Here is a 14,525-nt window from a genome sequence, read left to right as displayed (position 1 = left end):
GGAATGTTCGTCTTTCATGGAGTTCGCAGACAAAAGATTTTGTAACGTGACGTCCGTGCGCTCACTCGTGGGTCTCCGCGATTCAAAGCTGGCTGAATGTCGACCTGGCCAGCGGCTAGTATGTATTTCGACAGCACAGTAATAGACCCAAAGATAGGTATGGCCCCAGCCAGGCCTGCCTAATTCGGTCAATCCGTTAAGATTCTTTTGCTTGTCATGAAAGTATATTAGCGGCCTGCCATTGCCGATGATTTATTAGTTTTCCTTGCTTTTGGCCAACCCATTACCAGAACGGACATTTTGGTTTGCATTGGTACCAGTAAACCGGGCTGGCATCTACGTAACCTTTCTCGTCTAATCTCCCTCGGTATATTCCGCAGAGGGTTGTACTCGAAGCGGCTTTTAAAAGGGCGATGCTGAGAGCCCCCGGGCCGATCATTGACGGATAGCATTCATGCCTCCACAGTCGGGGCCGTGGGTGTTGCGTTCGCCATGCAGTTGGTCTCACGCCGTCTTCGTGTCGCCGCGTCGATGTTGACGTCCACATCGACGTGAGGACGCCGAAACCTAGGCTCAGTTACAACCGGTGCCGTGTTGCTTCTTCGCTGCGGACAAATTGCACTTTCCATGCTAATCGGATGTCGTAGGCTACGCATGGTTCATATCATAATGTTGCACCTGAATATCGCACCTGACCAAACGACTTGCAAACCCTTCTATAAGGCAGCATATTTGCTAAAGAATGGCTCTTTTATGCAGAAAATGCATGAAGCGATGGTCTGTGGCAGGAAACAGATCAGCTTCCAAAAAACGTGACGGCCGAAACGGGGTGGGCCGTTCAAGTGAAAATCATTCCGCCAGACCTACAACCTGCAAAACTTGGCCTGCGGTTTCCTTCGCTTTGAGGCTTTGGGCTACTGTTCGCCCGTTGTCGGATAAGGCGAAGGTTCAGCACCGCTCGGCGATATCAGTCCGTTTTTGCGCTGTTAGGCTCCACGTTGCTGCAGCGACGCGTTGTCACGGGGCACTAACGTGATAAGTCCTCGCGTCTCGCACGACTGCGATGACCCCAAATTACATTTCGCCTGTGCCGATCGCTTACCCGAAGGTGCGCCTTTTCCGCGGAGAGGAGGGGCAGTGCTGTAGCGGCCAGGCGGGGCGGAGACCGTAGCCTGCCATGACGCGGGGTGAGCTAGCCGTGGCCTGCCATGACGCGGGGTGAGCTAGCCGTGGCTGCCGCTCCCCATAACACTTGTGTATGACATCTTCAGCAATGATGAGGCGCTGGGCCGATCCGTCCGTTACTGGTCTTAACACGGCGGCTCTTACTCGTCCTACGGAGCGAAACACACGTGCGCACCGCACAAGTGCGCTGTACATCGCCGGCTCTAGACCTTTTTGGGGAGATAAGCGCGCCCATATGGTGGCAAAGCCTTTCAGGTAATCCAAACGCCATCTGTGGATTAAACGTTGGAAACTCTGTTGTTCGTTCAACGCACAGCTAACATGCACTCTCGAATAGCCAGCTGCTATGTACGTTCTCTGGAGCGACCGCTGACTCCAGCTAACCGTGGCTGTCGTCTCGCAGGACACGGAGCTGGCGGCGGGCGCCGACGGCGAGCGCCAGCTGACGCTACGGCCGGAGCGGGGCGATCGGCCGGCGGTGGCGCTCCGCCTCAGCTCGGAGGACGAGCTGGCCGTCTGGCGGGACGCCCTGGAGGCCTCCGTCACCGGCAGTCGGCTGTGAGTGGGCCGGGGTGGTGGGCGGGTGCATCGGGAAACACTCCGCCACCCACCGTATTGTGATCTGACATCGCATTGTGGATGCATTCCCGTATTGACGCTCGATATTGCGATGTGTTTGCTGTGATTTACGCAGCTTGTACGTAAACCGAAGTGTCATTTGGTACCATGATAGAGCAGCTGACATCCTGGCCGTCGTGGTTAGGCACTTGCCAGAGTTTCCTCGGGGGGAGAGCTAGCGTCAATTTCGGTCATACAGCAGCCGTTTTCCTGCGAAGCTGCTCAATATCGAGAAGGCCATAGCTCTTGTCTTGAGGACCCATGGCCTCTGTGGCATCCCCTTCGATTCGTCCCTGGCCTGATCACACTGAACTGTCGCTATTAGCCCTTTACGTCTCTGCTGCGAGTGCCTAACTGTCTGCTTGATCCCGGCTGTGTGGTGGCAGGTGGCGCCGCGCCGGCGAGCAGGAGATGACGATGCTGACGCCGTCTGTGCGCCTGTCCGGCCTCGGCCAGCGGCCGCGACTGCGCTCGCTGTACGAGCACGTATCTCTGAAGGACGACTGCGCCTCGCCCGACCTACCACCGCCGCCGCCGCCGCCGCGGCCGCGCGCTCAGAGCTCCTCCGGCATAGCCTCTTTCATTCGCTGGGGATCTCTCCGCAGCAGACGGAAGCTCAACTCCTGAATACCACCGCCAGGTGGCAGCGAATCTGCTGCCATTCGGCATTCAGAGAAGCTAGTGCCGGGGCCGAGTCACAGGGACCATGTAGAGCTTAGCTGAAGTCTGATTTGTAAGAAATGCCCTTCTTTGTTTCTGTCGAGATCCATCGCATTTATCACGCCATCATGACGCCGGATACATCGCCTAGCTGCCGGGAGCCCATGACCTGGAGAGATGTGTCTAGCAGGTGCCTGTGCCCAGTCAGTACCGACAATCAAGTGGTCATGCGCATGCCGTTGTGGGTTTTTTAAGGATCCTTTACATTTACCGTTAGGAAAAGCTGACCAAGCTGTGTGCTGTCTAGTTATTACATACCACCTCAGACATCGCCCTGAGTATAACTGTGCATTCCTTCAGTATGGGGATCAAGGTATGCTACTTAAATAACTACATGTGCTAACAGGTCCAAGTGACTAGGCTGAACGGTAAATAGCCTAGCATTTAAGGGATAAATTCCGGTAATTTTATGGTCCAGTTCCAATGGTTTGGACTAACCGCCAGGACGCACTCCGTGGCGACAGTGGGTCTTGGTTTCAAATCACTCCAGGCAGGCGCGTTCTTCGGGTGCAATGAACCAGTTATCGTTCCTACTCTCTGTAAATAGATTTAATAGACTTTCGGATGCTACTCTTGTTAGCTGATGTTCCCCGCGGCGGTTTTGTGATGACAGCACGGTGCCCCTGCGTTGTCTCGTGGCCAGTGAGTGGTGAGAGTGTCTTAGTGTCTAGCAGACAATAAAGGTTTTTGTTGATGGTTTGGTTTTTTGTTTGTGTGCTTGACTGCGAGAGACCCAAGCCTAGGCATTTTGTCTTCATCCCGGTTGTTTTCTTGCTTTCGTGGTTGTTCGGTGACATGGCGTCATTTGCACAGGGATGCACGTGATTTTTCCGCATCGTAATACTCGGTGCAAAGCATATCTTTTAAAAAAATGTAAATACGCAAATATACCTCCGCCTGCCATTGGTCATACACAGGCGTGTACACCCAATAACAGATGGAACCATGGGATAAACTAATTTATCAGCCAATTTCGTCACGTTGTCACATGGTGCAAAAATAGCATGCAAATCACGTATGGTTTTACGGGGAAGCACCGACGCAAACATTGCAAAATTTGCTCACTCATAAGATCGCCTCCGGGAACTTAAAACAAAAATCTGGAGACAGTCGACACTACATTCCATTTCATCGCGTTAAAAACTTGTTCGTCCCATGGAAGTACAATTCATTTTAACACTTCAACACGGGGAACTGGAACATGAAATAGGACTCGTGCTAGTGGTTCTGACCAGGACTGAGCCACCAAGCATTAACTTAGATCTCTGCTGATTTGGTCCGGTCCCTCAGCGCATCGTGCAAACAGTTAAGGTGCCTCGAAACAGAAGTACTTCTCTCATATTGGTGACGTGCGTAGTTTCTCAGGCCGTGTAGAACTGTCCTTGTTGGAAAGATGAAAACAGGTCTTAAAGGGACGCTGCACGCTCGCTTAGTGTTCGAGCATTAAGCCCGTCTAGTCTACAAGCTTTGTGGATTTGCAAAGCCTGGAGTGCGCGAGAGTTTCGTGAATTTCGGAAGGCTCATTAAGCTTGCTATATAGTACTGTGTGTTCGGCAGACTGCCAACGGCCCGAGGACAGTAAAGGCTCAACTGAACGATTCAGACCGATCCTGGTCGGCGGGTCGCAATGCAACCGCCATTTCTGAGGACAAAGACAGCCCGGCCCGAAGGCGGTACCGATCTCAGAAGGAACCAAATCAATTACGTGCAAATCAAAGGCCCTGTATCTAGGCTGGATAGTAGTTTTAGAACTGAACCATTCCAAAGCCAGGTCTGCGATGTTTAAAGCCGGCGGTGACAGTTTCTTACGCCGTTGGGCAATGTCCTTTTCACACAAAGCACGTTTTACGGCACCGTTAAACCACGCTGGCGGGCACAATCGGGAACCAGTTCATAAAACGCCAGAATTCCGTAGCGGATGATGAAGCCGAGTGAGTCAGGTGGTATGCATGAGCTCATAGCCAGTCACGTGCGAAGCCTGTGCTGCGTCCTGTTGAGTCGAGATCGATGACACCGCACAGCGTCCGACTAGATAATGCTGCCAAATTCAGAAATGGAGTGAAGATCGATGTCAGGTGCTCTGATAACTGGAACGGGCTCAAAGCCGAGGTAGATCGGCGTGCGGGAGGCTGCAGCTTATGCAAGTACCTATTTAAAACACGATCCGCTCTACCTGGCAACAAAATCCACGCGAAATCGGAATGCTGATTTTGACTAAGATCACGTCACCATGCAGCATTTCCCATGCGCGTTCCAGAGAACATTTCTGCCATTCGGATGCGAAGACTGCTTTTAATTACATGCTTGAAGTGAAAGAAGCTATCGCGCTTAATCTAGCGATTCAGCCCTAATTTCTAAACATTTCTCCAAGTGTGCAGGCTTGTCGGGTCATTTTGAAGAGCGTAGGCGTGCCACACAGACACCCTTGCTTGGCTTTTCCCCACCGTTGTAGAGGAGAACCCATCACATAAGAAGCGGTCCGTGTGCGGACACAGGTCCTTTCCCCACGTGCGTTTCGACCATGTAGCTAAGCGGCACGGCTGAGCGCAAGATCCCAACAGCAAAACAGCAAGAAAACGCCTCACGGCCTCTGGAGATAGCGGTTAAACCGAGCCCAGGACTCACGAAGCCGCGCCCTGGTACCGCGGGGGCGGGGATCACACGATGCACCGCCACCGGACTAAACGGCACCCGTCTGACCACCAGCGGCACCCGTCTGACCACCAGCGGCGCCCTCTGACTACCAGCGGCGTCCGTCTGACCGTCAGCGGCGCCCGTTTAACCGCCAGCGGCACCCATCTGACTACCAGCGGCGTCCGTCTGACCACCAGCGGCACCCGTCTGACCACCAGCGGCACCCATCTGACCGCCAGTGTCTCCCGTCTGACAGCCAGCGGCAACCGCCTGACCACCAGCGGCACCCATCTGACCACCAGCGGCACCCGTCTGACCACCAGCGGCACCCAGCTGACAGCCAGCGGCAACCGTCTGACCACCAGCGGCACCCATCTGACCGCCAGTGTCGCCCGTCTGACAGCCAGCGGCACCCGTCTGACCACCAGCGGCACCCATCTGACCGCCAGTGTCGCCCGTCTGACAGCCAGCGGCAACCGTCTGACCACCAGCGGCACCCATCTGACCACCAGCGGCACCCGTCTGACCGCCAGCCGCACCCGTCTCACTGCCAGCGGCGTCCGTCTGACCACCAGCGGCACCCGTCTGACCACCAGCGGCGCCCTCTGACCACCAGCGGCGCCCATCTGACCGTCAGCGGCGCCCGTCTGACCAACAGTGGCTCCCGTCTGACCGCCAGCGGCGCCCAGCTGACCAACAGTGTCACCCGTCTGACCACCAACGGCACCCGTCTGACCGCCAGCGGCGCCCTCTGACCACCAGCGGCGCCCATCTGACCACCAGCGGCGCCCATCTGACCGTCAGCGGCGCCCGTCTGACCACCAGCGGCACCCGTCTGACCACCAGCGGCGCCCATCTGACCACCAGCTGCGCCCATCTGACCGTCAGCGGCGCCCGTCTGACCACCAGCGGCGTCCTCTGACCACCAGCGGCGCCCATCTGACCGTCAGCGGCGCCCGTCTGACCAACAGTGGCTCCCGTCTGACCGCCAGCGGCGCCCGTCTGACCAACAGTGGCGCCCATCTGACCACCAACGGCACCCGTCTGACCGCCAGCGGCGCCCTCTGACCACCAGCGGCGCCCATCTGACCACCAGCGGCGCCCATCTGACCGTCAGCGGCGCCCGTCTGACCACCAGCGGCGCCCGTCTGACCACCAGCGGCACCCGTCTGACCACCAGCGGCGCCCATCTGACCGTCAGCGGCGCCCGTCTGACCACCAGCGGCACCCGTCTGACCACCTGCGGCGCCCGTCTGACCACCAGCGTCGCCAGTCTGACCGCCAGCGGCGCCCGTCTGACCGCCGGCGTCGCCCCTTCCACCTTCGCCGTGCATGCTTGCGCCGGTGCACGGCGCCAACACACCCCTCTCACCGCTCCCCGACGGGCGCATCCGCCGTAGGTGTTGAGAGACGTCGCTAACCGGCGCCGCCGTGGTCGATCGCGCGGTAAGTCGTGGACTGTGGGCACCCAGCAGCGGTCTGAACAGCATCCTTTCATACGTCTGTAACGATTTGTGTGCGGGCCGATCGCAATTGGCGTTACTACTTCTAATTCACGGTCTATTCTTCCAGAAGCTCATATTCACTTCGCATGTAAATTGCTTCAAGGCATCAGTTATCCTCGTGGACAACATTTTGTTCTTCAAGTTGAAATGAAACAGATGACGACAATTTGCTGCTGCTAAGTTGGTGTTTTTGGTGGTGCTTTTCAGCTGGTGTTTGCTGATGTTTGCTGGGGGTTTTCTTCACCGAGAAAAATGAGCAACAATTACGTCTGATAGCACAGTTGGCTAGCCATCCTTAAAGTGCCCAGCGCGCTCTACAGGGCGAACATTGTTTCATGTAGAAGGCAGCTTTTCAGTGATCAGAAACAAATTCCGGGTCAAACTTTGCGTCTCTTTGGAATACATTTCATCCATTCACAAAACGCTTTTGAGGCACTTGTTTATATGAACCGAATCACCCCAAAATTGCTCAAACACATAAAGTGGCAAAACCGATAGATTGTGGGAATCTTGCCGTCCGCCAAAAACACTTCGCGCAGCCAGAGGGCTTCAATTCATTTTCTGCCATCGTGTATTGTCCTGTTCCTTTAAGGTCTTTTCATACTCCATCGGCCTTTGTCCGGGAACCTTTTCTGTTCTGTTTCGCTTCCTTCTATTTGTAATGATCTCATCTTCTGTCAAAATTACGTACGGACTGAGCTTGTCAAGCACGAGGAGTCGTGATTGCAAGAAATATTTCATTCAATCTGCAGAGGTCACGTCAAAGTTCCTACGCAGGCCCGAAGGCGCTTAAGGCCAGACTTCCTCCTCGATTTCAGGCTCCATTTGGCCGACTTTTCAATAACTCTTCGACTTGACCATATTGGATCCCCATTGTTGATTGTTGCGCTATTCCAAATCACCGAGAGGCCTTTCATGCCTGTCAGCCGCGCTACACTAGTGGGTTCGAATCCAGCTCCAGCTGCGGGCTCGCGCACGGCGTGCACCAGTCCGATGCTGAGGGCGAAGGGAGCGTCTGGACAGGCTCGCCCCGGGCGTATCCAGTGACGGCGGGTCAGGTCAGGGTCGAGGGGGGGGGGGGCAGAGAGCACCTGTGCCGGTCCCACGGTAGCCCGCAGGACCGGGCCTTGCTGGACGCGCCGGCTTGTTCACGTCGCAGGTGAGATAGAGAGCATAAAGAGTGGGTCACATCGTGTATGTTCCCCATGTTCCCCATCCTCGTCTTATAGACTTCATGTCTATAAGACCAGAGTAACGATTATTTTGAGCGTATTGTTTGCGTACGGTCATGCACCGCCTTCAAGGCAGTGCCAATGACTTTTTCCGAGTGGGGAGGAGGGGGTAAACAGTTCTAAGGGTCTCCCAGACAGCTTTGGCGGATCCTATCCCATCTCATGTATTTAAAATCTCCGCAGAGTTTCGCCCACTTTTTAAAAGGAGTTCATAACTGGGCGCAGAAGCCCGTCCTTGGCTTGGAGGGATCGGTGATCATTCCAACCTCTGGTCTCCTTTTGGGCTTGCACGTTACGTTTCGGCAAAGCCAAGTTCCCGCAGAAGCGAATATGTAGCCCTAACCAAGTGACGAGGGTGCGACTCATCTTTCTTCTGAGATATTCAGCAGATGTTTGGTTTGATGTTCGAATGCTTTGATCTGATTTGCGATTTCGTGATTTCGGGCCGAAATAACCAGCCGATTCGAGCGTTTTCTCATTAAACAAATTTTCCAATTTGCAGTTTATAACGGCAAAAATGCAGCACTACAACGTTTAGCACCTTATCCCAGCAATGAAGACCACACACACTATCTGCGTCGCGTTCGAACGAGCTTTCAATGTATTCCACGACAAAAACTCAAATTTCTTAAAGACAACAATGCTTTTCGAGGTGGCCTCGCGCTAGGTACCAGGTCATGGTACTTAATGTAAATACCGTAAAACGCTCCCCTTTAAAAGAAAGAAGGCATAAAAGACCGTCAATTCATAACTAAAGAAAATACACACGGGAAGTACACACACTGAAGCAAGCGCATCGATATCATAGAAGAGCGGAGTACGATTATGGATATACAAGTGGAACAGCAATGAGGCAAGCGGTCATATCTGCGACATCACGCTGTCAACAAATTTACTGCGGTATGCCACCACCCGGCCCCGACCATCTCTGAATGCTCCTTTTTCCTGTATTTTGACGGATGTGCTGCATATACGAGATCTACCCGTGTGGAGTTAGGAAGCATTGATACACGTCACTCCCTACATGCTGAGCTAAGCCACGGCAATTCATGGATGCAATCCTTGTGCCTTTCAATGCCGATTTGCATAACACCTTTGGATATGGATCTTGGTGTCACTATTCGGGAAGCAATCGTGCGAGCTTTCCAGCTCCAAATGGCATCAAACGGAAGTCCCACGAAAACACAACCACATGGAAGGATCGCAGGAACCACAGCATGATTCGCGAACACGACACATTCTCCTGCAACCTCTTCTGCGATCAAAACAATGGCAGATCAAATCAGATGGCAGATCTATCTCTGCTGGCCACAAAAGGAGGGCCTCTGTCCACTGAGGCACACGAACATGTGCCAGCGATAAATCGCGTCGTCAACTTGTTTAAACTTCCATGAAAGTATGCAATCATTTTTATCCGTTGCTCGGCAGACACGCCGTAAAGGCGCTTGCCATTATTACCTTTGGCTCCGCTCATATATCACCATGCATTCGTAGCGCGGCCCGTTGATCAATGCAACGATCGTTCGAGGCTTACCCGATACGGTGCACTTTATCCCGCGCCGTGGGATGTGAAATATGATTTAATAAAGGGAACAGTTATATTTTGCGACGGAAATCATGTACTAGACGCACTGTTCTTGCCTGTGGCTTGACTACACAGTATAGCTGAGTAAGCCTGGCATTTTGAAGATATGGTGTGTGCCTCACGTTTGAACTTACATCAGTCATTTTCTGAAGCGTTTTTACAGTAAAACATTCATTATTATCCGTTTGACGGCAGAGCGTATTTCCATGTTAACGACAAAGATCATGCAACGAACAATGTTTGTGAGTGAATGTGAGCAATTAGCTCGCTACTTTGTTACACTAGTCGATAACGAGTTGACGAGACCGTTCAAACACACCGTTCCCTTCCTAGGTGCGAAAGGTCTAAAATACATCCCTGCCAATGAGCCGGTAAGCGCTGGCGGTTTGTTCCAAATGGCTCATGGAACATGTCGCTTTTCAATTATAAATACCAATGTCACCAACCAATCAGCTTTCGCGAGACATAATTCGAACCCAAGATGATGCCTTCTGCCAGGGTAAGGTTACACAGAGTTGGCGAACGCAGCATTTCCGTCACTCGGAGCTGAGTGTGGTAGGTCGGAAAACGTTCCGATCACTAGGAGCTGAGAGTAGCGAGTCTGAGTATGTGTAAGTCACTCGGAGCTGAGGGCAGTGAGTCTGAGTCCACTATCAGTCACTGGGAGCTGAGAGTAGTGAGCCTGAGTACGTGTCACTCACTGGAAGCTGGGAGCAGTTAGCCTGAACACGTGTCAGTCACTGGGAGCTGAGAGTAGTGAGTCTGAGTACGTGTCAGTCACTGGAAGCTGATAGTAGTGAGTCTGAGTCCACCGTCAGTCACTGGGAACTGGGAGTAGTGAGCCTGAGTACGTGTTAGTCACTGGGAGCTAAGAATAGTGAGCCTGAGCACGTGTCAGTCACTCGGAGTTGAGAGTAGTGAGTCTGAGTACGTGTCAGCCACTCGGAGCTGAGAACAGTCAGCCTGAGCACGTGTCAGCCACTCGGAGCTGAGAGCAGCCAGCCTGAGCACGTGTCAGCCACTCGGAGCTGAGAGCAGCCAGCCTGAGCACGTGTCAGCCACTCGGAGCTGAGAACAGTCAGCCTGAGCACGTGTCAGCCACTCGGAGTTGAGAGCAGCCAGCCTGAGAAGGTGTCAGTTACTCGGAACTGAGAGTAGTGAGTCTGAGTCCACTATCAGTCACTGGGAGCCAATGGTTGTGAGCCTGAGTACTTGTCAGTCAATCGGAGCTGAGAGCTGTGAGTCTGAGTATGCGTGTCCGTCACCGGGAGCTGAGAGTGATAGTCTGTATACTTAGCTCATACCAAACGCATGCACCATGTGGTACTTAACCCGACTCTGGGCAGACTCCCGATAACCCTACTGTAGTAAGTGGAGGTAAGGGGCGGGAGCACCTGCGCCCTCTTCAAATCTTAAGAACTATTGGGTTGATTTTGAAAAAAACGGCGTCTGATTTATCTGTATGACTTAAAATGTCTTTCTAAATTCATTTCTTGAAACAGAAAACCTCCAATTGTGATGATAGAAGCCTTACAGAGGTGGACAACGGGTTGCCTACACTCAAAATATTAGAGATGCACCTGTTGCCACACAAATGCGCATTTCACGAACTAATTTTGACGCGAACTAGCTGGTCGATTGAATGACTTTATATTCATGTCATATTGGCAAACCTAAGTTGAGGAGTCATGAGCCTGTTCAAAACATGGCAAACAGAGTGATAGCTAAGATTGTTAGAACGAGTTTTTTTATTAAGCTTGCGTTCCTGGAAACGCTTCTGACATAGTTTCTTGGATGAGTTATTGCACAGACGAGGAAGGTGGAATGCATCGACCAATTTAGGTTTTTACGATCCAGATGATATGAGTCTTCTTAAATCATCCTTGTGGGTGTCTATGCGCAAATCATCCCTTTCCGTTCTGCGCCTTTTCACATGCACTTATTTTCCTCCATTATCCGTTTATAACACGGTTGGACTGGCATAGCTCCGACGCCATGTACTTCCGCAATCTTCCCATGAAACATAATTAAAATTTGTCAAGGGAGATGTTAATTGTTTGTGTAAGCATTGGTAAAAACACCAAGCTTTGCATCCAAATATCAAGAGGCACCCTACATATGCTTGATTGGCGATCCGTAATGCGCTTCACGCTGCTTTGGACTACTCCCTTTGATCTGCGATAACATACTATGTGAGGAACTAAACAAGCTACAACAGTGGGAAAAACGGCGGCGGTAGAGTCTTTCGAAGCCGTAAGATATGTGCCGCTGAGGCTTAAATCGTGCGGCATTCAAACGGTTCAATCTAGTCGCAAACTTCAAAGTTTGACCTAGCTTGACCTTAGATGAACCTGATTTTCAAATGCCAACAGAACAAAAATGGACTTAAGAAAGGTATGAATAAGACGATGAACGATGAAAACCTTCTTTGAGCGCATTTCTTGCCAACAAGCGCCATTTGGCAATTTCAGGCAACATGTCACCAACCGGCCTCGAGAGTGGTCATAGGTCACGAACTGTCGAGCCCAAAAGTTTCATGAGAAGTAAACCCAGCTGCTCGAAATTTCAGTCCCGCACTCGAGGCCATTCGGAGAATATTAAAAAAAGAGCCTATGGTGGCCTCTGAGGACCACGCGTGGGACGGGAGTTAACTGCCGATAAGCTGCGTCTGTGGGTGTGTTCCAACTGGGCAACATGCATGTACAATAAGCTCAACCTGACAATTATGCATTTTGGGCAAAATTCTTATGTCCGTGTTGAAGCAGGCCGTGCAAAATTCATCGCTGACGTCGTCTGACGTCACAACAAACGTAAAGATGACATAGTTAAGTGCTCAAGGCACCGTGGCAACATCATACGCATATGCATACCACTACACCACCCGGAAATGTAGGGGTGCGCACATCTGGTGCGACGCAACAGGTACGAGACTTAACACTGACACTCACGCACTCGTTATGTAAAAGAACATGCATTGAACAGTTGTCGTTTTCCAGCAGTGGGAGTTTTGGCTGTGGGCGGATGAAGACTCAGTGCTGGGGCCTATGGTGCAAACATCAGCCAGCCCTTTTAAAACCTTTCTGATAATTTTACACAAAAATTCCAAGGTGGAAATTCCTGTCAGTGGCCATGGGGAGTCATGCTTCTGATGACACCAAATTAAAAAGGGTACGAATTCTTTAAGTTCGTTTCTGATTGACTACGACGAAGCGCAGGCTGGCACCTGCGCCTGCTAAAAACTTATTAGAATTTTATCTACCGTGAGTTAAAAGGCAGATATCCAAGAAGATTATTAAAGGCAAGATTGAACCACATCAGGAACCAGACAACATCTCTTACATCAGGACCGAATCAAGATCAGATGGTCCACGGGTAATGCTCAGCAAAATGTCGTGCAGTTGGTAACTGAATATAGTGCCCTGTGACAGCACGATGATAAAGAAACAATTAATTGTTTATGGGTAGGTTGAGCGACCGCGTGCAAAATATGTCGCGGTAAAAAAGTTGAACACTGGCCCTTGGCTGGCGGGCGGCGCAGTGGTGCCAGCACCCTCGCACCCTGTCCTGCAAATGCTCTCCGTTTATCATTTAACGCCCGCAGTCCGGGGCTGCTGGCTGTATCTGTCGCCAGCGAGCCGCATTAGGTGATATTTTATGGGACACTTTGTTGGCGGGAAAGGAAAATCGCGTTTGGAAGAGACCCGTGAAAAATGTAATTCCAAATTGCCGAAACGGGCGATGAATACCGTTTAAGGGACGTGCATCTTGATTTTGCTGTTGTGTCCACCGTAGATTCGATCCAAAGCTCATGCCAAGAAAAGCATAGGAACTGCTCATGGTCTATTTCTTACGCGTTTGGCTTGCTCTCTTCAGGCAGCTGCATTCATTGCTCATCAGATATCATGGCAAGGTAAAAAGCAATTGGTGTGAGCTCGCTGAATCTATGACACATTTTAGGTCCACATTTTACAATCTGCGGCATCTGTTAACTGCTTAGACCATTTCGTCAATGCCCCCATCATGGAATCAAAGTGAATTCCTACGATGCAACTAGAACTGGCTAATGGGCGCTAAGCCCGGGAAAAGACCCTTGTCAGTTTCAAGGGCGTGTTCCACAGCTGTACGGGGTTTTGAGCTGAAATAGCCCTCTAGGAGAGCATTCGGTGTAGTTCAGAGTCGTGCCCTTCTAAAGCCCCTCTAGTTTCTGAGCCAAACGCTCGCAAAGATGTCCAGTCTGTTTCGGAGAGGACTATTGGAAGGTCACTCAAGCATCCGTGACGCCATAATAAGGTCATTCAAATCCTGATATTTCATGGGTCACGCGGCGATCAAGGTCAAGAAAAATATAATTGTCGAGTCGTTCAGAAGCATTCCAGATAAACTGTCTTCATTGATTCAGGGAAGATAATTTATCGGGAATCGCTCAATAGGATGTAACAACGGAGTGTTAGACGAATACACACATCATTGATATACTTCCTTAGGCAACACTGCAACTGAATGAATAAATTCCACTGGCCTAGGGTCAGGCATAACGGTCATACCAGAGCCAAAACCAACCACTTTTATTATTCCAGAGCCTGCTGTATGAGGTGGCCTCTGTTGTTCATGTGGAATTTATTGGTAACAGGAATCGCATTATACATCTTCTATGAACTTTTAAACGTCAGAATAGGTCGCTGATCTAAAAAACCCAGGTCATCATTTTGTTTTTATGAGCATGCTGCCTTACATAACTTTTACCGCTTATTCGAATGCAAAACTCAAAGCAGTCTTGTATGGTCTTGATCACCATGACCTTCGAAAGATCAAACAAGCTCAGTGTCCCCATCGTGCCGTTGAAAACGCCCTTTCATTAAGGCGGATAAAGACTCCGCGCTCTTTGCCGATATCCTGCATGGAGACCATCATAGCGCACATGACACAGAGCCACCACGGTCAGGCGAGGATTACTCTCGGTAGATCGAATTTCATCACAACTGTGCCAAATCCCAGCTTCCCAGTCATGCAGCCTACGGCAATTTAAAGTTCGACACGAATGGAGTG

General features: G+C 51.4%; 1 protein-coding gene across 3 annotated transcripts in view; it reads left to right on the top strand.

Annotated features, from left to right (window-relative positions):
• The window catches only part of LOC119107862 (rhotekin), a 50,465-nt gene extending 47,245 nt beyond the window's left edge, over positions 1-3,220 (top strand). For all 3 annotated transcript variants that reach the window (XM_037231428.1, XM_037231426.1, XM_037231427.1), the window contains exons 8-9: positions 1,589-1,743; positions 2,190-3,220. In XM_037231428.1, coding sequence (XP_037087323.1) covers positions 1,589-1,743; positions 2,190-2,430 — 396 coding nt within the window. In that variant the 3' untranslated portion in view covers positions 2,431-3,220. The remainder of the gene's footprint in view (positions 1-1,588; positions 1,744-2,189) is intronic.
• Positions 3,221-14,525: the final 11,305 nt, after the last annotated feature.

The sequence above is a fragment of the Pollicipes pollicipes genome, unplaced genomic scaffold (genome assembly GCF_011947565.3).
Source record: "Pollicipes pollicipes isolate AB1234 unplaced genomic scaffold, Ppol_2.1 Scaffold_6686;HRSCAF=7923_pilon_pilon_pilon, whole genome shotgun sequence".
In the NCBI taxonomy this organism is placed as follows: Eukaryota; Metazoa; Arthropoda; class Thecostraca; order Pollicipedomorpha; family Pollicipedidae; genus Pollicipes; species Pollicipes pollicipes.
This window is presented reverse-complemented; position numbering and strand designations above follow the sequence as displayed.